The sequence below is a fragment of the Mycteria americana genome, chromosome Z (assembly GCF_035582795.1).
Source record: "Mycteria americana isolate JAX WOST 10 ecotype Jacksonville Zoo and Gardens chromosome Z, USCA_MyAme_1.0, whole genome shotgun sequence".
NCBI lineage: Eukaryota > Metazoa > Chordata > Aves > Ciconiiformes > Ciconiidae > Mycteria > Mycteria americana.
The window spans coordinates 4,171,762-4,196,890 of NC_134396.1; the positions used below are offsets into that span (position 1 = coordinate 4,171,762).

General features: G+C 60.0%; 2 protein-coding genes across 2 annotated transcripts; both read right to left on the reverse strand.

The window, feature by feature from the left end:
- Window positions 1-1,385: 1,385 nt before the first annotated feature.
- On the reverse strand, window positions 1,386-8,440 carry LOC142421769 (uncharacterized). The gene is made up of 9 exons (XM_075526821.1): window positions 8,288-8,440; window positions 6,545-6,787; window positions 4,863-5,153; window positions 4,375-4,472; window positions 2,880-3,072; window positions 2,547-2,658; window positions 2,164-2,410; window positions 1,854-1,893; window positions 1,386-1,569 (listed from the first exon to the last, which is right to left on the reverse strand). Exons 1-9 carry the CDS (start codon window positions 8,397-8,399, stop codon window positions 1,460-1,462), a joined length of 1,446 nt encoding a protein of 481 aa, XP_075382936.1. The 5' UTR covers window positions 8,400-8,440; the 3' UTR covers window positions 1,386-1,459.
- A 5,288-nt stretch (window positions 8,441-13,728) lies between these two features.
- Window positions 13,729-22,795, reverse strand: LOC142402773 (uncharacterized). Its single transcript, XM_075488599.1, has 6 exons — window positions 22,684-22,795; window positions 17,359-17,601; window positions 14,885-15,175; window positions 14,459-14,556; window positions 14,006-14,198; window positions 13,729-13,895 (listed from the first exon to the last, which is right to left on the reverse strand). The coding sequence occupies exons 1-6, from the start codon at window positions 22,793-22,795 to the stop codon at window positions 13,729-13,731; spliced, it is 1,104 nt and encodes a 367-aa protein (XP_075344714.1).
- Window positions 22,796-25,129: the final 2,334 nt, after the last annotated feature.

A 25,129-nucleotide genomic window follows, 5' to 3' on the forward strand; every position in this document is an offset into this window, starting at 1 on the left:
CTCACGCGAGAGCTGCCCAGCACAGCCCTGGGGGTCGGAAAGGCTGTCAGGCACCGCCTGGGGACACAGGGTCACAGCAGCCCTGCTCATGGCCTCCCCTCAACAAGGTACAGTTAGGTCCCTGCAGGGTGATGTGACCCCACAAGGGCAATGATGGGACCAGGCAGGAGCTGTAGTGGGGCAGGCAGCCTCCTCCAAACCACAAGCCTTTATTGGTTGTCCAGACGGAGCAGGCAGTCACAAAGGCAGCCCAGTTGGGCCAAGCTCCAGCAGAGCCCTGGGTTTGGCTGAATATCAGGAGACAGAGCGGGGAGAGGAGTTGGGAACCCAGGACATGGCAGGAACATGGACCATCCCTCAGCTTGAGCCCACGTGAGTCAGGGACTGGGAAATCTGGCGTACAGTTCCTGCTTCCAGGAAAGCACAAATGAAAGCAAAGCCTAAAAAAAGGAACTACAGAAAGTTGCATTCAAAGGCCTTAAAACAGCAGTAGGCGAAAGCTGGGAGGTGAAGGAGGTGAGGAAAGAAAAAGCTCACAGCCCTCCTTGGCCTCCTGTTCTCCTCTTGCTCTGCTGAATTGGATGGGACTCGCAGTGCTGGCCACAGTCACAGGAAAGCCAGGGGAGCCAGCAGCCATCAGCACTGAGCTGGGGTCATCCTCCCCATCTTCTCCTCTCCCTCACTGCTCTGAATGTCTCCTGTGGTCCTGCACAGAGGCTGCGGCGACAGCTCTCCAGCCAGGCCACCTTTACCTGTGAAGACCAAGGGCACCCAGGGCAGAGGCTGCGGCGTGCCCTCGGCAGCGTGGGGAGCTCACACCACCACAGCTGCCTGCACTGGCAGCTGGAGACAGGCTGGAGCTCGGGGCAGGGTCTGCCACAGCCCAACCCCTTCGTCCCGGCTGTGCCCAGCCACAGGTCCCCGGAGGTGCCTGCTGCTGGCGAGAGCAGCAGTCCCTCAGCCTGACCCTCTCGAGACCCCTTCCAGCATATCTCTCCCCTGGGGAGGGTGACGCGGCCATAAGTCCCTCAAAGGGCTGAGCCATGAGCCACCCTTTGGGATGCCCGTCTTTGCTCGCCCCTGCCCCTGCTCCAGGCTGGGAGCACTGCCTGGAGCCGCACTCTGCTGCCGCATGGGGCTTAGCGGGCAGAGCCATCCTGTCCATCCCTGGCACCACAGGATGGGGCAGATGGAGAGGCGTGCCGGTGAAGAGGATGAGCAGATGTTTCTCCTGAGGGCCAGGTTCTTCTGGGAGATCTCTGCTCTCTTCCCAGATGCCACCCACCCCTACAGGCCTTTCTGTGATGGTGGTCCAGAAAATTGCATTTTCCTACCTTTTTAATTATCCTCCTTAGCTTTGCTGGACAAAGACGACTTCCTTTTCCTGGAAAGGCAAAGGGGAGTCCTGAGTAAGACACTGGCATTGCCCATGGCCCCGCTGAACCTGTCCCCTTCCTACTCACCTAGAAAGCACGAACCACAGGATCCCTGCAGACAGGAGGAGGAGCACCAACAGGACAACCATCCCAATCACAGTCCCATGCCACGGGCCTGGAGGCTGCCCTGCAACTAACACACAGCCAGGAGTGCATGCCACAGCCAGGGCCACGTGCTGGCAATGGCCCCAGTGATGGCAAAGGGTGTGTGCAAATGTATGGATGTGTGTCTTGGCTTAGGTTTCATCTGGGATGGAGGGTCACCCCGTGTATGGGAAACGAAAGGTTTCCTCTGCCCGCCATGAGACCCCGCAGCACCTGTGCTCGGCCAGCTCTTCTCCACAGGAAGTGGCCAGGCTGGGAAAAGGGAGGATGTGGGAGAGAGGCTCAGGCACAGGGAGCGAGGAGCCCACTTACCAAGAGAGAAGCTGTAGCACACGCAGCTGATCTTGTCTGCCTGTTGGAGGAGACGGGAGGGAGAGCTCAGGCCACTCCTGCCCCACTGCCCACCCTGGGGGCAAAGGCCTCCCACCCACAGCCACCAAATGCCCCAGCTGTGGCCGAGGACCCCGGGAACACTGGTCCTGCCGAGGCTTTCGGCGCAGGGGCCGGGAATGGAGCCCGTGCAGCACTGCTGCTCACTGTCAGCAGCCAGCCCAGATCCTGCCGAGGGGCCCAGCCCCGCTTGGCAGCGTCCCCGGGGAGCAGGAACCCCCGTGACGGGTACCTGCTGCGAGCGGCGGACGAGGCGGAGAAGGGCTGTGTAGTCCGATCCCGGCCGGAGGGCAGCGTTGTAGTAACCCTGCCCGTGGGTCCCGTCGCCCAGCACAAAGTCTGTGGGGGCGGTGAGGTTGAGCACAGCGGCCACGTAGGCACCGGGCTGCCAGCTGGCGTTGAAGGGCTGCGGGTCCCCCGAGCAGGCGCCTTCCACCGCCGTGCTGTTGTGTGTCGCGGCCACGATGAGCTGGTGCTCCCTGCAAGGCAGGGCGGTGAGAGGGCCGGGGGAGACGGGCACAGGGAGAGTGGGACGGAGGCAGCTGCGGGAAGCACCGCCGGTGGGGAAACCCATCTGTGGGCTGCGGAGAGCAGAGCTGCCGGGGCTGCGCTCACCTCGCCAGCTCGGGGGGACGGGCGATGGGACGGAGGGGAAGCACGGCCGTCCCTTGGGATGGGGAGATGTCACGGATGCTGCGGCAGCTGATGTTGAGAGGGTGCGGGGTGTCTGGAGGGGAAGACCCGGGGGATGAGCATCAGCGGGCAGCACGGCAGGGGCTGTGTGGGGAGCAGGGCAGCCCCGGGCAATGCAGGCTGCAGAGCACAGCCCCTCTGTGCCCTGGGTCCCCCACACTGGCCAGGAGGCCACCGGGCTGGGGTCAGAGAGCTGCTTCGGCTGGGGTGCACACCGTGGCCACCCCGGAGGGACCGGGACACGGTGAGCCTTACCCGAGCTGTTGGCGTGAAACTCCCACAGCGATGCAGCCCCGGCTCCGGCGGCCGTGAGTCCCTGTATCGTCACCACGTAGCTGTTGCCGGGGCTGTGCTCAGGCAGCAGGTGCTCAGTGACAGAGCTGCTCAGCCGCAGCCGCTCCACCTCCAGAAAGCCGCCGTCCCGCGCCCTCCTGGCCGTGATGTTCAGCTGGGGACAGGAGACAGAGCTGGAGGGCAGCAGCTCCCACCTGTCCTCTGGGAGCCTGCCCGCAGCACGAGACAGAGCAAAGCACCCCTGCAAGCCTCCCCTTCTCCGGACCTCAAAGTGGACAAGAGGAGGAGAGGAGGAATATGGAGCCAGCACTCAAGACGTCAGAGCGGCTGCCTCTGTGAGCAAAGGACCAAGCCTCTGTGCAGAGCTGAGGGCAAGAGGGAGGCCATTCCTTTGAAGAGGTGTGTATACGTGTAATGAGCCCGAGGCCAGGTCACCGGTATGGTATTGCAACACCGCAAGCACTGTGGTGACATCCCCCTCAAGAGGAGCCCTGAACTTCTCTTTCCTCCTGTGTGAGGTTGGATTCTGAAGGCTTTGCCGACATGAAAAGGGGAAGACAGAGTTCCCACAAGAGATACAGATGGAGGCTCCCCATTTGCCAATGCATCAGCTGAATTTCTCCTCTGATCCTGTGCCGTCCTCATTGCTGTCAGGGTGTTTATGGAAATGGCATCCTGGGCATATGCAAAAAAGGAGCTAACTGAAACCAGAAAAAAGGGTTCTTTTCACAAACAGAGGTGTCGGGAAGCAGGGAACCAGCTGGAACAGGCCCACAAGCAATGCCATCAGGGCCCCTGTTTGCCGGTTTCTCCACGAAAGAGCTAACAGGGGCATGAAGAACCAGCATGTCTGGGTCCCTGTCACCCCATGGAGAGGTCTGTCCTCAAAGAGGGCATAGGGCACACTGGTAAGCATCTCAACCCCCCTCAGCGCTAGAAAGCAGGGCTGCACTGTGGGAAGAGCCCCAAACCCACAGACAGAGGAGGTGCTTCTAGCCACACACTGAGGAAAATTCAAACAGTAAAACTCTCCCAGAAGAAGAGCAGTTTTCAGAGGACTACTCAAATCACATGCTTCCCTGTGGCAGGAACCAGAAACAAGCATGCAAGAAGCACAGGAAACCCTGGGAGGCCACCTCAGCAGGCACATCACGAAGTGCTGCACACCAAGCCGCAAAGTGCCAAACCCCAGGCTGAGCAGACCCAGGGAGGAAGTCCAGAGGGGAGGGAACACCCACCACCTCCCAGGCAACTCCACAGCACGAGAAACGTCAAGGGTGAGACGGAAAATGCTTGTGCTCATCACAGGCAGATATTCACCTGGACTGCCTGAGAACTGCGGGTCACCAAGGCTTTCCCTTCCCCACTCTCCCCCAGGCTGCCTGCACAGAGCTCCAGGCAGGGAGGTGCCTGGCATGGTGAGGGGGACCACGGGGAGTCCATGGTCCCCTGGTACCTGGTATCCGATGATCTCCCCTTTGCAGGAGGGCAGCGGCTTCCACTGGAGGGACCCTGTGTTGGGATCCAGCCACAGCTTCTCCAGTTTGTCCGGCACTGGAAGCACAGGAGGACGGGGTGATGCATGGGGCCAGCAAGGAGGGGCTGAGCCCACAGCAGGGTGCAGGCAGCTCCTGGCCCAGGGGACAGGCTGCAAAGGGACCTCCCAAGCAGGGTTTGTCCCCGACAAAGGCTGCATGTGCAGCAGCAGCAGCAATGGTCTGGTGAGGAAGGGGAGAGTGAGGAGAGGATGTGCTGTGCTCCAGGGCCCTGCACAGCCCCCTCCCCAGAGCCCCACAGGCTCCAAACAGCCCCAGTCCCACGACCATCACTGCAGGGAGTGGATGATCAGGCTGAGCTGCTGGGCAAAGGGGATATTTATCCACCTCCCCTACCTCTCATGCAGTCCAGGGCTGTCCCTTCTCTCTCATACTCATGCGCACATACCTGTTTCCTCTGTCCTGACCAACCATGTGAAAAGGATCGTGCTGGGGGGCAGGGAGATGGTGACACTGTAGTCAGTGAAGGGCTGCAGAGGGGGACAGGTAAATGTTCCCTCCTGCCCGTGTAGGATCTCCTCTCCCTTCACCTCTTCAGCCTCACAGGGAGGGGAGGATGGCTCTGCCAGACGGCACGTGGCCTGCATGCGCTGGCAGGCATCGGGGAACCTGCAGGTCCAGTTCAGTTTGATGCTGGTGCTGGAAATCTCCAAGGTCCCAGGGACAACCTGGAGGACATCTGTGAAGGAAGCATTGCAAGAGATTCACTTCCTTCCCTTCCCCTCCCAGCCTTGCAATGGTGCTGCGGTCAGAGCGCCCTGCTCCCCACCCAGCTGTGTGGGAGGGAAAGCAGGGGGCTGAAACTGGTCACTCCAGCTCTCTGGTAGAGGAGCACAAGGAGCCTGGACAGGAATGAATGTGGGCGAATGTGTGGACTACTATTGCTCAAGGCAATTTTCCCCACCGAGTCAAAACTGAGGTGTCTGTGGGTCCCAGCATCTCTACAGTCCAACAGATGCAGCTCTTAGAAAGCCCTAGCCCTTTCCTGCTCTGCACAGACCCCAGGAGAAAGGTTCATTTTCCCTGGCAGTATAGTGAGAGACGGAGCTCTAGGACACCATACACAGTAGCCCTCCTACACCACATCCCCAGGAAGGGGATGAGGGGAAAAAGGGCCCTGCGTTGCTTCCCCCAGGGCTCCCAGGAAAGGCCAGGAGGAGGAGCAGGATCTCGAAGGACTGAGGCACCCACGAGGGGCTCATACTATGCACAGAGTTTGCACAGTGACTGATGGACCAGCATTTGACCCTGGTGGCGGCATCTAAGAAGCCATGCCTCAGGAACCTGCCACATGAAGTCCGCAAAGCAGCCAAGGGGACCAGGCAGGATGCCCTGAAAGCTTGGGCCACACATGAAACTGTCCCTGGGGGGGGTCACAGAATAAGCATCCCCTTCCCCTCCCACAGACCTCCCCACACTACCCATGCCCACAGCTGCCTGCAGGTAACCAGCCCCAAGCCCTTTTGCTGTGGCCCAGGTCTCAGGGCACTCAGTGAGCTGGGCAGCAGCAGAGGACTATTGTTTTCAAAACTTCAGGGACTTCTCACCAGGTTCCCAAATCAGCGCACTATTGCTCTGTTCTCGCTTGGAGGAGACCTCAGTACCCCAGGCTGTGAGAAGAGGGTGCCAAGCCTGTACCCACCATGACACAGAGCCTGGAGGGGACCAGCCTACGGGGAGCAAGCTGGGATAATCACAGCTGCACGGTCTGAGAGGACACAGGCAGCGGAGCCCTCTGATCCCCCTGCCCCAGCTGTGATGCCATGCAGACCATAAACTCCACCACACATAGCTCTCCCATGCTTCTCTCCTTTGTGCACATGCTGTTGCCAGAAGTTCTCAGGGAGACCCTTTCACCCACACCTTCAGCAAGAACCTCCCACCCACTGGTGAACTGCAGGCTGGGCTCAGGGCAGGCTCAGGGGCTGCCTCGACAGGGCCTTCAGCAGCACCTACCGTTTCCCCAGGCAGGCAGAGAGCCCAAAACCTCCCGTGCACACACAGCCTGCCTTCCCCTGCTAGGGAAGGGCAGAGCGGGGCAGCCAGGAGAGCTCCTGATGCCTCCCTTACCGATGCACTCCACGCTGGACGGAATGCGGGTCCAGACACCTCTGCTGTCCTTTCCCCACCACGTGTCTGTGTATACAGGCTGCCTGTGACTCATGGGCTGGCCTTTCCCCTCACATTTGACGTGTGTGAAGGATGGGTGGAAACCCTCAGGGCAGCTCAGCGTCACTTCTTCGTTCTTCTTGTAACTCTCCTGGTCTGGTGCCAGCCGGAGTCTTGAGTCCCACCGGGGCCTTTGGCACGTTTCTGGCAGAGGTGAAAGCGGGTGTTAGCTGGGGCGGGAGGTGTTGAGGTGGGGCAGGGATGGGTGGTAGGAGAGAAATCCCCAGCAGTCCGTCCCGCCCCTGAAGGGAGAGGGAAGGTGACATGTCCATCTGCCACGATGTGACCCCTCGGCAAGGCTTGTTGGGAGGGGGCTCTCCTTGTGTACCCGAAGCATGTAGAATCACTCATCCTTGAACCTCCCCCATCCACCTTTGTATCCAGGGGACACTATATTTCCTCCTCCACAGCCCACAGCAGGGAGTTTCCCAAGACAATCCCCCCTGCACTAGGAGACCCCCTTCAGCCACTCATTCAAACATGTCACCCACTCCAGCTCAGGCTGCCCTTGACGGGCCACGGCACCACCAGCCCTGCTGGGGTGCATGTCTCCCCAGCTCATCCCTCCCACGGGGATCACAGATGCTCTTGTTACACTTCTGGGGTCCCTGTGCTGGCTCAGTCAGTCCCTCGGCTACTCTTCTTCCCCACGCCACCCGGCAATGGGACATGGGGAGGAGCAATGCCTCCTCCGTTCACATCCCCGGCTTTACCACAGCCCCTGCCCCTTTTCCCTGCCACAAGCCCTGTTCCCTCCTCCACATCCCCTCCTCACCACGGTCACCATCCTCTGGGCTGAGCAGGCACAGCCTGTCCCAGCATTTTGCCGAGTTCTGCGAGGGGAAGGCTTTGTGTCAATGATTCCTGCAGGCAGGGACGCTGGCACCCGGGAAGGAGCACTTCCCTGTTCCAGTCTCTGCAAGGGGCTCTGGGAGGCCTCAAAGTGCTTAAAATACAAACTTTCTTCTCCCAAAGGGGCAGAGAAGGGATGTCACAAGGTTCGGACCACCTTCTGAACAGCCATGAGGAAGCACAGACATGCTGGTGAACAAGCCACTTAGAGTCAGGCTTTGCTCTCAAACGACCCTGATTACAGGAGGCAAGAGATGCCCAGCTGAGCACCGCAGCCAGCAGCTGTGTCCCACTGGCACACAGCCACGGCCCACCCCACACACAGGCACCCGGCCGCTCCCCACGCCCAGGCCCATCCGGCTGGCAAAGCGGCAGCAAGTTCACTTTTGCTCTGCTCTCAGCAAGCACAGTGTCCCTTGGGCACACCTAGGGACAGGGTGTGCACAGAAAGTGGTAGCCCTGCTCCCTGAAGACCCTTCCCTTGATTCACGATGCTTGAATTCATGCCTGCAGCCTCCGGGGAACCATTAGCAATCTGGCTTGGTGCAGGGCATGACCCATCCCCGACCGTCCAGCCCAGTCCCGTCCTTCCCACAGCACCCCCAGTGCTCCCACACCGTAGCTCTTGCCCCTGGGGTCTCCCAGAGACAGCAGATGCCCCAGCTGACACAGCCCTCAGGGATCTGCCTGGGCTCCAGCCCAGGGCTGCATGCAGTAAAGTTGCATATCAGACTTGCAGGGGGAGGAGCAGCAAAACCTTCTCTGGAGGGGAGAGGAGGAACCGCTTCTTACCTGTTTCCCAGGGCACTCCTTGGACCTTGGGATCAGGTTCTTCCTGGCCCTGTGCTGCCAGCAGAGATACAAGAACCAGGAGAAAGCTCAGACCCAGCAACTGCAGGGCCATGTTAGCATGAAGTCCCTGGGCAGGACTGAAAAGTCTGCCCCACTCGCTGCCTCTGAGCCCGGCTGACTGCAAGACTTGCAACCACAGGAAGGAAACAGACACGTGGAGAAATCTTTTGAGATACAGGAAGCTTCCCCTTTGTGGAGGGAATCCCCCATCAGTGTCAGTGCTGCTGCCTTTTGCTGCCTTTTTTCCCCAGATGCATCCAGGCTCTGGTACTCAACAGAACCCATGTCACCAGGATCCCAGAGTTTCCCCCCAAAACCCTCCTAGTTACCAGAGTGCACTCAAGAAGCACTGCTCCTATTTCTGAGGCAATATCCGTGCGCTTCCCAATGCCACTGCATGGGGTTTAGAGTTGTGATGAGTCACTGTACTTCCCCTCAATTATCACAGGAGATCGAGGACCTTTGAGAAAGCACATAAAGAGCTGCCAAGAAGCAGGGATAGGAATGGGGACGTGAACTGTGAGGAGTACCTCAAGGCCTGAAACAGTCCTTGGCCTTTCTGAAAGACACACTCAACCCACACCCTCTCTCATCCTTCCCTGCTCCTCCATCCCCAGCTGCCTCCTCCTCCTCCTCCCCCTCGGCCTCCAACACCCTCCTCTGTCCCCAGGTGTGCAGACCACCCTGCCCTCCAGTGCCAGCTGAGTGCCTGAGGAAACCCTCAGGGCTACTAAACCATCCCCCTTGCTCCTCAGCAGCTCCTGATTTTCTCTTCCTCCAGAACCTCCCCCCTGAGATGTCTCAGATCCCAGAAGGCTGAGTGATCAGACACGGGAGCTGCAGAGGAGCGAAGACCATGCTCGTCCCTCAGCTTAGCCTGCGGCACAGGCACAGGACACGCTCCTGCCCAGCACGTATGGGGCAAGCACCGCCACTCACTGGTTCCCAACACACACCCCACCCAAACACACATCAGAGCTGCCCAGCACAGCCCTGAAGGCCTGGGGAGGCTGTCAGCCACAGCTCCAGGCCACAGCAGCCCTGCTCATGGCCACCCCTCAACAAGGTGCAGCACCCCACAGGGAACGTGACCCACAAGGACAATGAGGGGACGCGGCAGGAGCTGGCAGGGGGCGGGCAGCCCCCTCCGAACCATGAGCCTTTCTTGGTTGTCCAGGCAGAGCAGGCAGAGTCACGAGGCTGACAGCCCAAGCTCTGACTGGACATGGGGATAGGGACCGGGGAGCGGGGCACCCCGGGAGGTGGCAGGAGCACAGACCAACCCTCCATTTCCCTATATCCCAACCCTGCACATTCCCCTTTCTCAACCAGCAGCAGCCACACAGTGTTAAGCTCCCTCTTCCCCTCGCCAATTCCCATCGAGAGCAGCTCCACTGAGGCATGCAGGTCACACCAACGAGAGCCCATGGGAAGGAGATGCTTTGGTCTCAGGGCCAGTTGCAGGTAGCACAATGATGGTCAGACAGCTCATCCAGAGTACTGGAGGACTGCCAAAACATGTCTTTACTGGCACAAGCAGGTCATCTCAGGCTACCTGGTAAGTTGGAGAGGTATGGGTATTATGGATGGATAATGAATTGACTGGATGGCCATGTCCAAAGAGTTACAGTCAATGGCTCAATGTCCAAGTGGAAACCAGTAATGAGTGGTGTCCCTCAAGGGTCCGTACTGGGACCAATGCCATTTAATATCTTCATCAATGGCATAGACAGTGGGATTGAGTGCATCCTCAGGAAGTCTGCAGATGACACCAAGCTGAGCAGTGCAGCTGATTCACTCGAGGGAAGGGATGCCATTCAGAGGGACCTTGACAGGCTCGAGAAGTGTGCCTACGTGAACCTCACAAAGTTCAACAAGGCCAAGCGCAAGGTCCCATGCCTGGGTCAGGGCTATCCCCAATATCAATACAAACTGGGGGACGAAGGGATTGAGAGCAACCCTGTGGAGAAGGACTTGGAGGTACTGGTGGATGAAAACATGACCCAGCAATGTGCACTTGCAGCCCAGAAAGCCAACTGTATCCTCGGCTGCATCAAAATAAGCGTGGCCGGCAGGTCGAGGGAGGTGATTCTGCTCCTCTACTCTGCTCTGGTGAGACCCCACCTGGAGTACTGCGTCCAGCTCTGGGGTCCCCCATTCACAAAGAACGTGTACCTGTCAGACTGGGTCCAGAGGAGGACCACAAAAATGATCCGAGGGGTGGAACACCTCTCCTATGAGGAAAGGCTGAGAGAGTTGGGATTGTTCAGCCTGGAGAAGAGAAGGCTGCGGCGAGACCTTATGGTGGCCTTTCAATACTTAAAGGGGGCTTAAAAGATAAACAGAAGATGACTTTTTACTAAGGCCTTTAGTCACAGGACAAGGGGCAATGGTTGTAAACAGAAGGAGGGTAGATTTAGATTTGACATAAGGAAAAAATTTTTACGATGAAGGTGGTGAAGCACTGGAAGAGATTGCTGAGACAAGTTGTGGATGCCCCATCCCTGTGTTCAAATCCAGGTTGGATGGGGTTTTGAGCAACCTGATCTAGTGAAAGGGGTTCCTGCCCATTACAGGAGGGCTGGACTAGATGATCTTGAAAGATCCCTTCCAACCCAAATCATTCACAGATTCTAACCACAGAGCTGGAGAAGAGGGTGGTCAGTTGCCCCATCTCCCAGCAGTGTGCTCCTCGCCAAGGAGAGCCTTCAGGCTGCCTTTCAACCTCCAGGCCGCACCAGGCAGCGGCACCCCACAGCGCGGGAGAGGCAGTGGCTGCTGGAGGCTGCACAGCAGCAGCTGATATCGAGCAGATCCCAAAGGCTGCAGGATGGGGATTTGCCAAGAGGGCCAGGGCTGACTGCACGTCACAAAATGGGAGACGAGCACCAGCACCCACAGAGCGGGCCACAGAGCAGCACGGAGGTCCAGCTAGCTCTAGTTGAGACTGTGCTACTCGGAGGATGGGGAGGAGGGAAAGTAGGAACCCGAAGCATTGCGCTGGGAGTACGCAGCTTCTCAGGTGGGCTTCCTCAGGGCTGCCGGGGGCTGGAAAAGCCTGGTCCAAGCTCCTCCATGAAGATTCAGAGGGACAGGGCTTTCACACGCAGAACAGGGAGGAACCACGACAAGGTGGGAGCTGTCACGGGTCAGGCAGCCCCTGCAAACCAGAACAATTTATTGGCTGTTCGGACACAGAAGCAGGGCTGCAAGGGCAGCGTGGTTGGGCCAAATTCAAGCAGAGGCTGGGGTCTGGATGGATACGGGGATACAGAGTGGGGAAGGAGGGGTTGGGACCCAGCAAGCTGCTTCGGCCTTAGAGGACAGTTGCAGACACCAGGATGCAGGGGAGATGGCTTTGCCAGAGCACTGGAGGACCACCAGGACACGACCTTGCTGGCACAAGCAGGTCGTCTCACGCCTTGGGCTGCTCCTGCTTTGTGACAGAGGATGCTGGAGCTTGATGAGGGAGGAAATCTGAGGGTGAGCAATAACCCAGCACAAGCTATATGAGGTCCTGCTTCCAGTGGTGAAGGACCAAGCCTCAAGAAGGGGCAATGGGAATTGCCATCAGCACTCAGCCTTGGACCTCCACCCCATCTTCTCCTCTCCCTCACTGCTCTGTCTCCTTGAGGCCTCCAGGACAGGCAGAGGCTGGGGCAACAGCTCTCGAGCCAGGTCACCTTTACCTGCGGAGACCAAGGGCACCCAGGGCAGAGGCTGTGGCGTGCCCTCGGCAGCGTGGGGAGCTCACCCCACCACAGCTGCCTGCACACATGAGTGTCTGAGCCAGGCTGGAGCTCGGGGCAGGGCCTGGCACAGCCCGACGCCTTCATCCCAGCTGTGCCCAGCCACAGGCCCCTGGAGGTGCCTGCCAGTGCCCAGGAGTCAGGCGTGGCTGCCAATGGGGCTCAGCAGGCAAAGCCATCCTGACCGTCTGCAGCACCGCAGGGCTGGGTTGAAGGTGAGGTACATGAAGGAAGGATCCCTCTCCACCCTCTCCCTGGTGTGTGTCCTACCTGCACCTTCTGCCAGAGGAGCCTCCTTGATCATGCAGTAATTATCCAAGTTCTCATAGGGCTGGAGCTCTGGGGGGACGACACGACAGAAACAGCCTGAGGGACCCAGGGGCTGCAGGAGAAGCAGCGGGGCAGACCCAGGCAGGCAGCAGCACTGGGGGCTGCAGGGCACCCTGGGACACACACCGGCAGGGCAGCAGGGCTGGGCACAGTCCCTGCCTCCCTGGGACAGGGTGAGCACGAGGGGCAGCTCCCAACGCTCACGGGCACCACGGGAGGACCCCAGCCGGGAGCTGCTGGAAGAAGCAGCAGGAGGAGGCTCTCAGCTGGGGAGAGCAGGGGTGGGACACGATGCTCTGGCAGGTCAGCCAGAGCCAGCTGGGCTGCCTGCCACCACCCCAGGGTGGCAACAGGCCCTCCTGCAACAGACCTGCTCCCCTCCCAGCTCCAACCCCAGCCCTGCAGCTGTCTCTGTGATGGGGACCCTACCTGTGTAATGATCCTCCTCAGCTTTGCTGAGCGAGGCCTTCCTCTTCCTGGGAAGGCAAAGGGCAGTCCTGAGTCGGGGCAGAGGCTGATGTAGCCCAGGGCCCTGCTGAATGCAGCGGCAGAGGCGTGGAGAGCTCTGCACACAAGCACCCCAGAGGGACAGCAGCGGTGGCAGCGACAGCAACAAGGGAAGGGGTCTCTTAGCACACACGGTCCCTGCCCCAGCCCTGAGGAAGATGCTGATGAGCCCCAGCTGGGAGACCTACAGCTCAGCCACCATGGGACCAGCCAGCTGCACCCTCGGCACCTGGAGAAGGGTGCTCGTCTCCATCCCCAGCCACCCCACAGCACAGCATGGCCTGAGGCAGAGCAGCAACTCCACGTCTCTCACTTACTCACCTGGACAGCACGAACCACAGCATCCCTGCAGACAGGGGGACCAGCAGCGACAGCACAACCACCACCATGACCGCCGACCCAGGCCATGAGCCCAGAGGCTGCCCTGCAACTAACACACAGCCAGGAGTGGCTGCCATGGCCTGGACCATGCGCCAGCAATGGCCCCGACCTTGGCATTGGGTGTGCGCCTGTGTGTAGACATGCGCGTCCAAGCTCTGCTGCCCTGGCTGCTGCAGGGACAGGCAGCGAGGCACAGTCTTTGCATGCCTTCACATCTGCTGGGCAGGGCAGAGGGAGGGAGGCTCTGGAGCACAGGGACTTGCCCCATCTCCCATACACAACAGGAAGGTCAGGAAGCCCGCTCAGCCAGGCTGCACACAGCAAGATGACACACAGACCTAAGCTCAGCAGCCCTAGGGCTGTCTGACCTTGAGTCCCCCGGGCACCCGAATGCAGGGTTGGGTATCATGTTCTTTAGTGGAAGAGCAGAGGGAACAGCTCTGCTCTTGCATGCACAAACAGGGGCTGAAGCGATGCAGCTGCTCTGGGGAGGCGATGCCCCCCCTCGAAGCAGGACTCATCCAGCCCCATGGCCCACTGCTGAGTCGGGCTCTCAGGGTGACCACGCTTCCTGCCTTTCTCTTGGAGGGGACAGGGTGGGTGCGCACACAGCTCTGGAAGCTGCTCCAGGCTCAAGCGCTTGCTCCCAGGGAGACCACCGCAGCCAGACCCAGGGCAGAACAACCATTACCTGAGACGTAGCTTTGAAATTCCAGCAATGACACAGCCCCAGCACCAGCTGCCGTGAGGCCCTGCACTGTCACTGTGTATTTCCTTCCAGGTGCCTGAGGAGGTGGCGTGTACCGAGTGACAGACTGGTTCACCAACACCTGCTTGAATTCAAGGAATTTGCCATCGTGCACTCTCCTGGCCGTGATGTTCACCTAGAGGAAGGACAGGGAGCTGGTGGGGAGCAGCACTGACCTCCCGCTCCTGCCCTGGGCAGCTCTGCGGAGAGGGGCTGCTGCTGCTGGCTGGGGACAGGAGGGGAGTTGACCCCACCAGAAGCACCAGCAGTGTAGAGCTGGTGGGCCCTGGCTGAGGAGGGCTCACACCTCTCCCAGGGCTGCCTGCACAGAGCTCCAGGCAGGAAGGTGCCTGGCATGGTGAGGGGGACCACGGGGAGTCCATGGTCCCCTGGTACCTGGTATCCGATGATCTCCCCTTTGCAGGAGGGCAGCGGCTTCCACTGGAGGGACCCTGTGTTGGGATCCAGCCACAGCTTCTCCGGTTTGTCCGGCACTGGAAGCACAGGAGGACGGGGTGATGCATGGGGCCAGCAAGGAGGGGCTGAGCCCACAGCAGGGTGCAGGCAGCTCCTGGCCCAGGGGACAGGCTGCAAAGGGACCTCCCAAGCAGGGTTTGTCCCCGACAAAGGCTGCATGTGCAGCAGCAGCAGCAATGGTCTGGTGAGGAAGGGGAGAGTGAGGAGAGGATGTGCTGTGCTCCAGGGCCCTGCACAGCCCCCTCCCCAGAGCCCCACAGGCTCCAAACAGCCCCAGTCCCACGACCATCACTGCAGGGGCTGAGCTGCCGGGCAATGGGCCCTTTATATTTCATGTAAACATACCTGCTTCCTTTGTCCTGAGAAGCCGTGTATACAGGATCGTGCCAGGCAGTAGGGAGATGGTGACACTGTAGAGAGTGAAGGGCTGCAGAGGGGGACAGGTAAATGTTCCCCTCCAGCCATGTAGCATCTCCTCTCCCTTCACCTCTTCAGCCTCACAGGGAAGGGAGGAATGTGCTTCCAGCCGGCACCTGGCCCAAATGTGTTGGCAGGCGTCGGGGAGCCTGCAGGTCCAGTTCAGTTTGATGCTGGTGCTGGAAATCTCCAAGGTCCCAGGGACAACCTGGAGGACATCTGTGAAGGAAGCATTGCAAGAGAGTCACTCTCTTCCCTTCCCCTCCCAGACTTGCAGCCAACCTCCATCATCCCTACCATTCCCTCACTAGCCTGTCCCCAGCACAGTGTGGACGAGGCCATCCTGCCTTCTCCCAGACTACACTCAGGCACTGCCTGCACCTTCCGCTGGCCCTGGACCATTCCCAGGGGTACTCTGGGTGCTGCAGTGACTGCAGGAGGGTAAGAGCAAGTACTTGTGCCTTCTCTGTAGCTGCCAACCCTGGGGCTAGCAACTGATCTGGTGACTGGCCCCTTGCATACCAGCAATGACTTAGCCAACAAATCCAGCAGCCAGACCAGGGCCCTGCCCTCCTGCTCCTGCGCTATCATGCTCTTCTCCAGGCAGACCCATCTGGCTGGTCTGGGCACGCTGCCTGGGGCCCTGCGGACAGTGAGGACTTTTCCCCCTCGGCGCTGTGCAGGGTGCCCCAGCTGCCAACAGCGCGGTCACAAAGCTGGGATGCATCAGCAGCAGTTTTCTCTGAAGTGAATGCCCACACCATGCCCTGACCACCCCGAACACAGGGCACTAACGCCGTGGGACACATGCAGCTCTGCTCTCCCTGCCTGGGGAGAACAGACTGAGAGCACTGGGAGAGCAGCTGCTTCGCTCACTTACCCACACAGATCACGTTCCCCTCCATAGGGTGCCAGTGGCCTGTGCCGTTCCTCACAATCCAGCCGCTGCGAGGAATCGTGGAGCCTTCCCTTGGGTTCAGCTTCATGCATTTGATCTCCATAGCAGAAGACCAGTACCCTTCAGGGCACTTCATCATCACCTCTTCACTGAAGTCATAGAACACCCGGTCTGGATCAAAGATAAACCTGGGGTCCCACTGGGGCTTCTGACATTTCTCTGCACCAACAAGATGGGAAGGCGTTAGCAGGGCAGAGGGTGGCTGCGCAGGGCATGACAGGGGATGGAGCGGAGAATCCCCTTCCCTGGCACAGCAGGGCAAGGGATGGAGCTGCGGGACACCACACGGAACAGCCCTCCCACACCACATCCCTGGCAAGGGGATGAGGGCAAGAAGGGCCCTGCGCTGCTTCCCCCAGGCCTCCCAAGAAAGGCCAGGAGGAGCTGGAGCTCCAGGGACCGGAGGCACCATGCACTGGAGGCACCATGCAATGCTCAAAGCTGCCTAGGGATGGAAAGCTCAGCATCTGGCTCTGGGGCCTCACAGCCCCCTCAGTTGAGCCTGGCAACGTGCGCATTAAGGGCTGGCAACGGGCTACAAGGGGATTGTACAGGATGCCCTGAAAGCTTGGTCCATACATGGAGCGCAAGGATCCACAGGGGAAGCATCCCTTTCCCCTACCACCCATGTCCCCACACTCCCGTGCTCACAGCTCCCTGCAGAGAACCAGCCCCGAGCCCTCTCGCTGTGGCCCAGCCTGAGGGGTCACGGTGAGTCGGGCAGCGCCAGACGACAGCTCGTTCCTGGCTTTCAGCACATTGTATGGGGCTTCCCACACCAACATAAGCTGGCCCTGGCCTCCCTCACAGACAACCACGACGCCCCCTGAAAAGGCAATAAAGCCTGAGCCCAAAACCCAGCTCCTCCAGTGGTGGCATACAGCAGAGACCAGGAGGGGAGACCAGCACGGTCTGCATGGGCTGGAAGTCAGAGCCCTGCAATCCTCCTGCCAAAACCATGATGCCATGCAGACCACAAGCTCCACTACATATAGCTGTGCCATGCCCAGCGCTTGAGCTTCTCTCCCGCATGCACATGCTGTTGCCAGGAGCCCTCAGGGAGACCCAGACACCCACACACCTCCACCAGGAACCTCCCACCCACCTGTGGATCACAGTGCAGAGCCCTGCACGCCCAGCGCACTGCCCTGGCCTGGCACGGGCAGCTCTGGCCACGGCCCCTGCCCGGATCCCACAGCCCCTTCCTGCCAGGACCCTCAGGGACTGAGGCTGGCAACACCCCCCTCCCCACCACGGCTCCCCTGGAGCCCCGCGGCAAGCACAGGGCAGGCTCAGGGGCTGCCTCGACAGGGCCTTCAGCAGCACCTACCGTTTCCCCAGGCAGGCAGAGAGCCCAAAACCTCCCGTGCACACACAGCCTGCCTTCCCCTGCTAGGGAAGGGCAGAGCGGGGCAGCCAGGAGAGCTCCTGATGCCTCCCTTACCAATGCACTCCACGCTGGATGGAATGCGGGTCCAGACACCTCTGCTGTCCTTTCCCCACCACGTGTCTGTGTATACAGGTTGCCCGTGACTGGTGGGCTGGTCTTTCCCCTCACATTTGACATGGGTGAAGGATGGCTGGAAACCCTCAGGGCAGCTCAGCGTCACTTCTTCGTTCTTCTTGTAACTCTCCTGGTCTGGTGCCAGCCGGAGTCTTGAGTCCCACCGGGGCCTTTGGCACGTTTCTGGCAGAAGTGAAAGCGGGTGTTAGCTGGGGCGGGAGGTGTTGAGGAGGAGCAGCAGGGGTGGTAACAGCAATCCCCAGCAATCCCTACAGCCCCTGAAGGGAGAGGGAAGGTGACACGTCCATCTGCCATGCCATGACCCCTCAGCAAGGCTTGCTGGGCTGGGCTCTCCTTCTGTGCTGCTCAGGAAACACTGCAGGAGTGGCCGGCTTGTCCAGTCGGCACTACCTTGTCTCTTGTCCCCTGCCTGGGCTGTCCTCTTCAACAGTTTGCACGGGCAACACAGCACCAAGGAGGGACTGTGGCGTGCCTGCGGCTCAGCTGGGCAACGTCACGACCGGCTGTCGGGGTGAAGGTACAGAGGGGACATGGGAGAGCTGCTGCCGCCTCACTTACCAATACACCCTACGGCCCTCTCAATGCGCATCCAGGCACCCGTGCTGCTCCTGCCCCACCAGGCATATCGATAGACTGGCTTTCCAGAACTCACGTGTAGAAATTCCCTTGCACATTTGACCTGGGGGAAGCTTGGCTTGAGTTCTCCAGGGCAGGTCAGCGTCAGTTCTTCGTTCTCTTCGTAACTGCTTTTGCTTGGTGCAAACAGGACTCTTGTACGCCACAGGGGCTTTGGGCACTTTTCTGTCAGGGAGAAAGCGTGAGAGTCCTTCTCGGGGACGGGGGATGCTCTGGCAGGAGGGGGACCGAGGCTTTGCTATGACTGGCTGTGGTGTCCGCATTCACCCCACGAGGAAACCCCAGGGCCCCCAAGTGCAGGACAGGAGCGTGTGCCTGGGCAAGTGGTGATACAGGACACTGGGAGAGAGCTGAACGGAGGGGCAGGATCTGGCCTCCTGCAAACTGCCCACGGCCTGCAGCTCAGGAGTAGACTGGGAGGAGGTGCAGGGACAGTGAGAAAGCCTGACCCACACTGAAGGCTTCTGTCTCTCCCCATCTTGGAGACTGCCTCCAGCCGGGGCCCATCCCTGAGCTGTGGCCAAGCTGTCTCACGGGTACGGCAGGATGGCCGGGGTCCCTCCCTGGGGAGAAGCGCATGTAGCAGGGGAGACCTACTGCTCCCCGACTTACCTGTGGTGCAGGTCAGGTTCTCTGCCACCCCATGCCATGTTCCCTCAATGTCCTTCACCTCCCAAGCATCCTTCCAATGTGGAGACGCCCCTTTTGCACATCTGATCACAGCAAGGGGAGGAGGGTCCTCCATAAAGCAGCTCAGTGTCAGCTCTTCATTGAGCCCGTAAAACCTCTGCTTTGGGGTAAAGCGGAGCCTCAAGTCCCACTGGGGCTGCTGGCACGTCTCTGCACGGAGGAGAAGGAGCAGGCGTAAGCAGGATGGCACGGGGCCTGCCGTGGGGTCTCTTGCCCTGACGCTGGCACTGTCCAGCTCCAGTGACCACATTCACCTCCAAATCCCTCCCTTGCAGCCTAGAGCAGGGCTAAGGCTGGCAGCGGCCCACCCCAAGAGCAGTCCCATCCACCCCTACAGACGCGACGGCTTCTCCACCCACGCTCCCTTTGGGTCAGGCTGACCAGGCACTGGGCTCCTCCCCGGCCTTCACACAGGGGTCCTTCCGCTCCCGCCACCGTGGCCATACGCCCAGGCGCGGTTTGAAAGCACGGGGCTTACAGTAGCCCCCCGTGCTGGGACCCTCGTTCCCGCCTTTGGACCCCTCCCCAGGAGCACAGACCCCGGCAGCTGCCCACGGCCCGGCGCTGGGACAAAAGGGGCACCGGCACTGCCAGGACAGGGGGGAAAGCCGAGGCACCCAGGTCCCCCGTTCCTGGCCTGTCACCCAGGCGGGGCTGAAGCACGACCGTGTCACGCAGGGTCTGACGCCAGCTCAGGACGCCGCGGTCAGGGCGATGCGGGGCTGTGCTTGTCCTTGCAGGTGGCAGCCCCGTCCCACAGGGCCTGGGTCCCGCCGGAAAGGCACCTGATCTGGGGGACCGATGGCCACGCTCCCCAGCGCAGCTCAGCCGCACCCGATCGTTCAAGGCATAGCTGCTCTGGTTCGGGGTAAAGCGCAGCTTGGGGTCCCGGTCGGAGGGAGCTGTACACCCTCCTGCGTGCAAGGCCACGAGGGAGAGCCCTGAGCATCGCTGGGCTGCGGCAGCGTCCTCGGGGGCGAGGAGGCCCCGTCCAGAGGAGTGCCGGTCCCCCTCACTTCAGAGGGGTGGCAGGGATGAGCACCTCCCAGGATGGGGCCCCAGACCGCAGGTGCATTCACCCTCCTTGCACCCTCAGGTGCAGCGCCCGAGGGTTACCTGCAGGCCTCCTGCCCACCCGCGCGCTGCGGAGGGATCCCAGACAGAGGGATCCAGCAGCCCGGCGCACGCTGCTCTCTCCTGCGCTCTCTCCCCAAACACAGGGGCTGTGGGAGCGCACCAGACCCACTGGGCCTCTGCTGCCATTGCACACCCTCCCGACTTGCCCTCACGAGGCAGCTGCCAGCACCAACAGCCTGCCCTCAGACCTCCACATCTATGTTCACAGCACTGGCCACAAAGCTCACGCCCCACTCCATGCACCCAGCCTTTTCTGTGCACTTCACCCAAAATGAGCCTGCCCTCTCCTGCCCTGGTAGACATGTCACCCAGACGTGGTCACCCAGTGCAAACTGAGCCCATCAGGAAGCATCGGGGTAGGAGGTGGCCTCCCCTGAATTAGGATGAAAGACCTCTCTTCAGCTACACGCATCTCTACAACTGCCCCTTCCTGCCAGCCAGCACTCGCGGGGCCGCGCTCCCTTACACTGGAACAGCGGCATCACCACCCTTCCCTTACCTGGTAGCAGGTTTTCACACCATCATCTCAACCCTGCACCCTGGTCCTCCTCCGCAAAGGACAGTGGCCACCCCCCCCATCCTTTGAGACCACGTGTGTTGTCGAGATAGGAAACTTCTTCCCCCGCAGCTGGATCCCCCCAGCACCCTCAGAGCACACCCTTCACTGCGACAGCCAAAAGCCTTGACAGACCTGAAACCCCTGACTCAGTCCAAGCCTCGTTAGGCATCCCTGGCACACGCCTTCCCCCCTCCCGTCATTAAACCCCCCCTGAAGCAGCGCACACCCCCTCACATTCCTGCCCCAGGGTGACATCCAGGATCCTTCCCACCCCAGCAGGGTCTGGGCTACCTGCCCAGCACCAAGCGTTTGACCAGCGACACCAGCCAGCGGGGAGGAAATCCCTCTGCTGAGGGAAAATGAACCACGCTTCAAAGAGCAGGTTTCCGCCTGTGGGAGGAATGTTTTTTTTCCCATTGGTACTCGTCAGGAAACAGGTCCTGAAGGCTGACTGTCCCCGAGATGCTCTGCAATCTGAAAGGCTACGCAGAAACACCCTTACACAGAAGGAGGATGGGGGATGCAGTAAGAAAGTAACAGCCCTGATCAGTCAGGAGGCTGACGATGACCTGCAACGCAAGAGGACACAGTAACCTGGGAGTAGAACTCAAGTCCTAAGGGAGTAGAAATCGACAAGAAGAGCCAGTGAGGAAACAGCTGGCAAGGCCAAGGCACAAGGGGGGACGCAGCAGGCGGGAGCAATGGGAGCACGAGCCTGTCCCGTGCAGACCTCAGTGGGGAGAGGAAGGTTGGCAGAACTGGGCCATAGGCACTGTCAGCAAGTAACGCGAGCCTTTGTTGTCCAGGTCTGGCCTAGGAAATGCATGTGGGACATTCAGGCGTTGACGGCTATCCCTGAACAGCAAGGACACAGAACACAAAGAGAAAGTGAAAAAAGCACACGTCTATACGGCAGACATGATTCTCTGATGACACTTGAAGAGCACCGACTGCAGCAAAAGCCCTTGCGGGGGCTTGGCTTGGCACCAGGGCTTTCCTCTCGGTGCAGGTGGAGGCAAGCTCTGCCTTTGCCTGCAGCTCTGCTGGGCTACCATAATCTGCTGGGCTTTCCATAATCCAGACTCCAATGGCCTCCTTCAGTGCTGCAGACGCCAGCAGCACAGTAGAGGATAACGGTCAGAACCTCAATTTGGTGCCCCGCACCTCTTGTGCAGACACAGATCCAAGAAATCTCTCCCAGCCGCTCAGAGCCAATGCCTCTGCCCATCACAGCCTCCTCCAGCTGGGACTCCTCAGGCCGAGGAGGGGAGAGCCGTGACTACCGACAGGGCTTCTCAGGGATGGGCTGTGGGGAACGGGAGAAAGGGGCAGGAGCCGCTGCTGAGTCGAGGGGCACAGGCTCCATCCTGCCCTGGGTAGCTGAGAGCTGCCCACTGCTGGAAGGACAGCATCCCTCCAGCCACCAGCAATGGGTAACATGACTCATGACCCATCCGATGACTTCGGAAGCCACTTCTGCTCCCACTTCCCTGCAGAGAGAATGAGTCACACCTCAGGCCCCCTAGCCCCTCATGCAAAGAGCAGCCACTCCTTCTGTGCCCCATGGGGACCTCGACAGGTCCTGGCAACCCCACGGCACAGCACACAGTCTCCATGGGAAAGCCCACAGTCTCTGTAGGAAGAAGCCAGCAGAGACCCAGGAGGTGCCCCTAGCCCTCCTGGCATGGAGAAAGAACAGAGCAATGCTGTTAAAGAACAATCCCACTGAACTACAGTTCCCCCACCATGGGGACTACGGGAGAGAGCAGCCATCCCAGCTAACACGGGGATTCATCTCACAGCTCCCCACGTCTTTGCTGAACACCACCGCCGCCTTCCCCTGCGATATGGATGCTGCCCAGATTGCCCTAGGAAGGCCACCGCTGCTCTGATTGCCCCATCTTCGTCTGTCCACCGTGCAAAAAGAACCAGCCACCTCCGGCTCCCGGGGACACTACCCACTCCCCGGAGGGACACGGCAGCTCCCGCGCTCGAGGAGGCTTTCCCAGCACACTGAGGCTTGCTGCCCTCCATCCCCAAACAGAGCTTCACCCCACAACTCAACGGATGCCTGAGTGCCTCAGGACTAATGCAGACGCCAGCTTCAGCCCTCCCCAACACAGCCGCTGTGGGCTGAACGGGGTAAAGCCACGTAGCAAATATGCAGGTAGAGGAGCAGCAAAACCTTTTCTGTAAGAGAGGCAGGCGCAAGCCACTCTTACCTGCTTCCTTGGCTCCCTCCTGATTCTTGGGGCCAGGGTCCTTCTGTCCCCGTGCAAGCAGCAGAGGGGCAAGGACCAGGAGAAAGGCCAGAGCCAGCCCTCGCAGGGCCATGCTGGCACGAAGTCCTCGGGCAGGACTCAGTCTGAGCTGCTCAGGAAAGGTATCAGTGTAACCCAGCACAGGAGACGTGCAGACACAGAAATGAAACAGCCACACAGGGAAATCACATGTGGTGCAAGAAGGTTCCTCTTTGGAAAGAGAGCATCCTACCAGCCGCAGGGCTGCTCCTCACCCATCTGCCCACAGACAGTGGGTCCAGGCTCGATGGGGTCTCCTGGGTGCCTCAGTCCAGCCTTTTTGCTGGCTACCTCAGGCCCCGTAGCCCTGCTCCCACAAACATCCCCAAAACCTTCTCAGGTCTGCCTCACTCCTCTCTCCCTCCAGAGCCCGTGGTGGATGTTGAGGAAAACACCCCTGGCTCACGTGCCCAAGCCCACCCCAGGGTGCTCTCCTCATGCATCACTTTTGCCTTGAAATCTCTCTACTTATTACCTTGAACGGACCTGGCTGCAACAGTCTTGCTGTTGAACCCCACCAAAAGACCTCCCAGATCTGACAAGCTCCTGAACCAGCCAGATGTGGCTCATTTCCCGTATTCTCCAAGCCTTTCCTGCTACACTGCTCCTAGCTACACTTTTTAAGTGCCTTCTAGGATGTGAAGCGCCTCGACATGGACAGTGCACACAGAACTGGGGGTAAGAGGATCTTCCTGGAGCTGGATGGAGAGCACTTATTCCTGTCCCTGGCTAGGTCAGGCAGGGTCTTTGGGTATGGGAGGGAATTCCCTAGGCGCTCCTTGCCTTGGGCCATATCCACAAGGCTGGCTTGCTCACACTCCCCCAGTCTCCCGTCCCTGAAGACACCATAACCAAGCTTTTCTCTGAGCCCCTTTCCAGCTCACACACTGTTGCATGGCCTCAGGCTTCCATGAGTCCTGGCTCCCCGTGCTGTTGCAGCTCTCCTGGGCAGCTCCTCTTTCAACGCTGTGGTTTACATGGCCTCTCCCTGTTTCGCTTCTTCATGCTGAAGCGCTCCAGACTCTTTCTCAGTCCTTGCATATAGGCTTCTCCCACCATGGTCCATTCTCCTCCCTCACCCTGCCTGCACGGAGATGCAGGCAGCGAGCTGGCACACAGCTTTCCTGGCACGGAGAACGTGGGCGCAGGCAGTTTGCAGGGAGGCTCTCCCTCTCTGCCTGCATTCTCTGAGCACTGTGCTGACCGCATGTCTGTAGACACGTGTGTCCAGGCTCCGCTGCCCTGGCTGCTGCAGGGACAGGCAGCAAGACACAGCTTTCCCTGCTTTCACATCTGCTGGGCAGGGCAGAGGGAGGGACGCTCTGGAGCACAGGGACTTGCCCCATCTCCCATACACAACTGGAGGGCCTGGAAGCCCGCTCAGCCAGGCTGCGCACAGCAAGAGGACACACAGACAGCAGCCCTAGGGCTGTCTGTCCACAAGCTCCCACGATACACTCATAAGGGGGGAGTATTCTCTGTTCTGGGATTATTTCATTCAGGCATCCTACCATCAGGTAAGATCCTGCTGGAGCTACGCCGTAGACTGAGAACCGAGCCCTGCCTGCGTGACCTGCTGGCTCTGAGGCTGCAGTTCATGGCTCACAAGTCAGGACACTTTTCTGGTCCTCCTGTCTTTCTGCTGTGGCATGGGATTCCTGCAAACTTGCTGTATGGCCTATCAGACCTCCAGCACCGCAGCCCCGCTCCTCTCTGCACATGCTGTTGCCAGAAGCCCTCAGGGAGACCCAGACACCCACACACCTCCACCAGGAACCTCCCACCCACCCATGGATCACAGTGCAGAGCCCTGCACGCCCAGCGCGCTGCCCTGGCCTGGCACGGGCAGCTCTGGCCACGGCCCCTGCCCGGATCCCACAGCCCCTTCCTGCCAGGACCCTCAGGGACTGAGGCTGGCAACACCCCCCTCCCCACCACGGCTCCCCTGGAGCCCCGCGGCAAGCACAGGGGCTGCTGCAGGGACAGGCAGTGAGGCACAGCCTTTGCATGCCTTCACGTCTGCTGGGCAGGGCAGAGGGAGGGCCACACACTGTTGCATGGTCTCAAGCTTCCATGAGTCCTGGCTCCCCGAGCTGTTGCAGCTCTCCTGGGCAGCTCTTCTTTCAACTCTGTGGTTTATATGGCCTCTGTCTCTGTTTCCCTGGACAGAGGAGCATGATTGCTCTATGGTCCAACACAATCAGTGTTCTGGGAATGGGTGCTGTCACCCAGGGTGCTCTTCACCACCCAGCCGGGACCGGTTGGCCCAGAGCTCCATGGCAGATCCCTAGGAACCACCATCCTCAGCACCGCTGGACAGCGCTTGATGTATCTATCTGCATTACCCCAGTAGAGCAGCAACACTGAG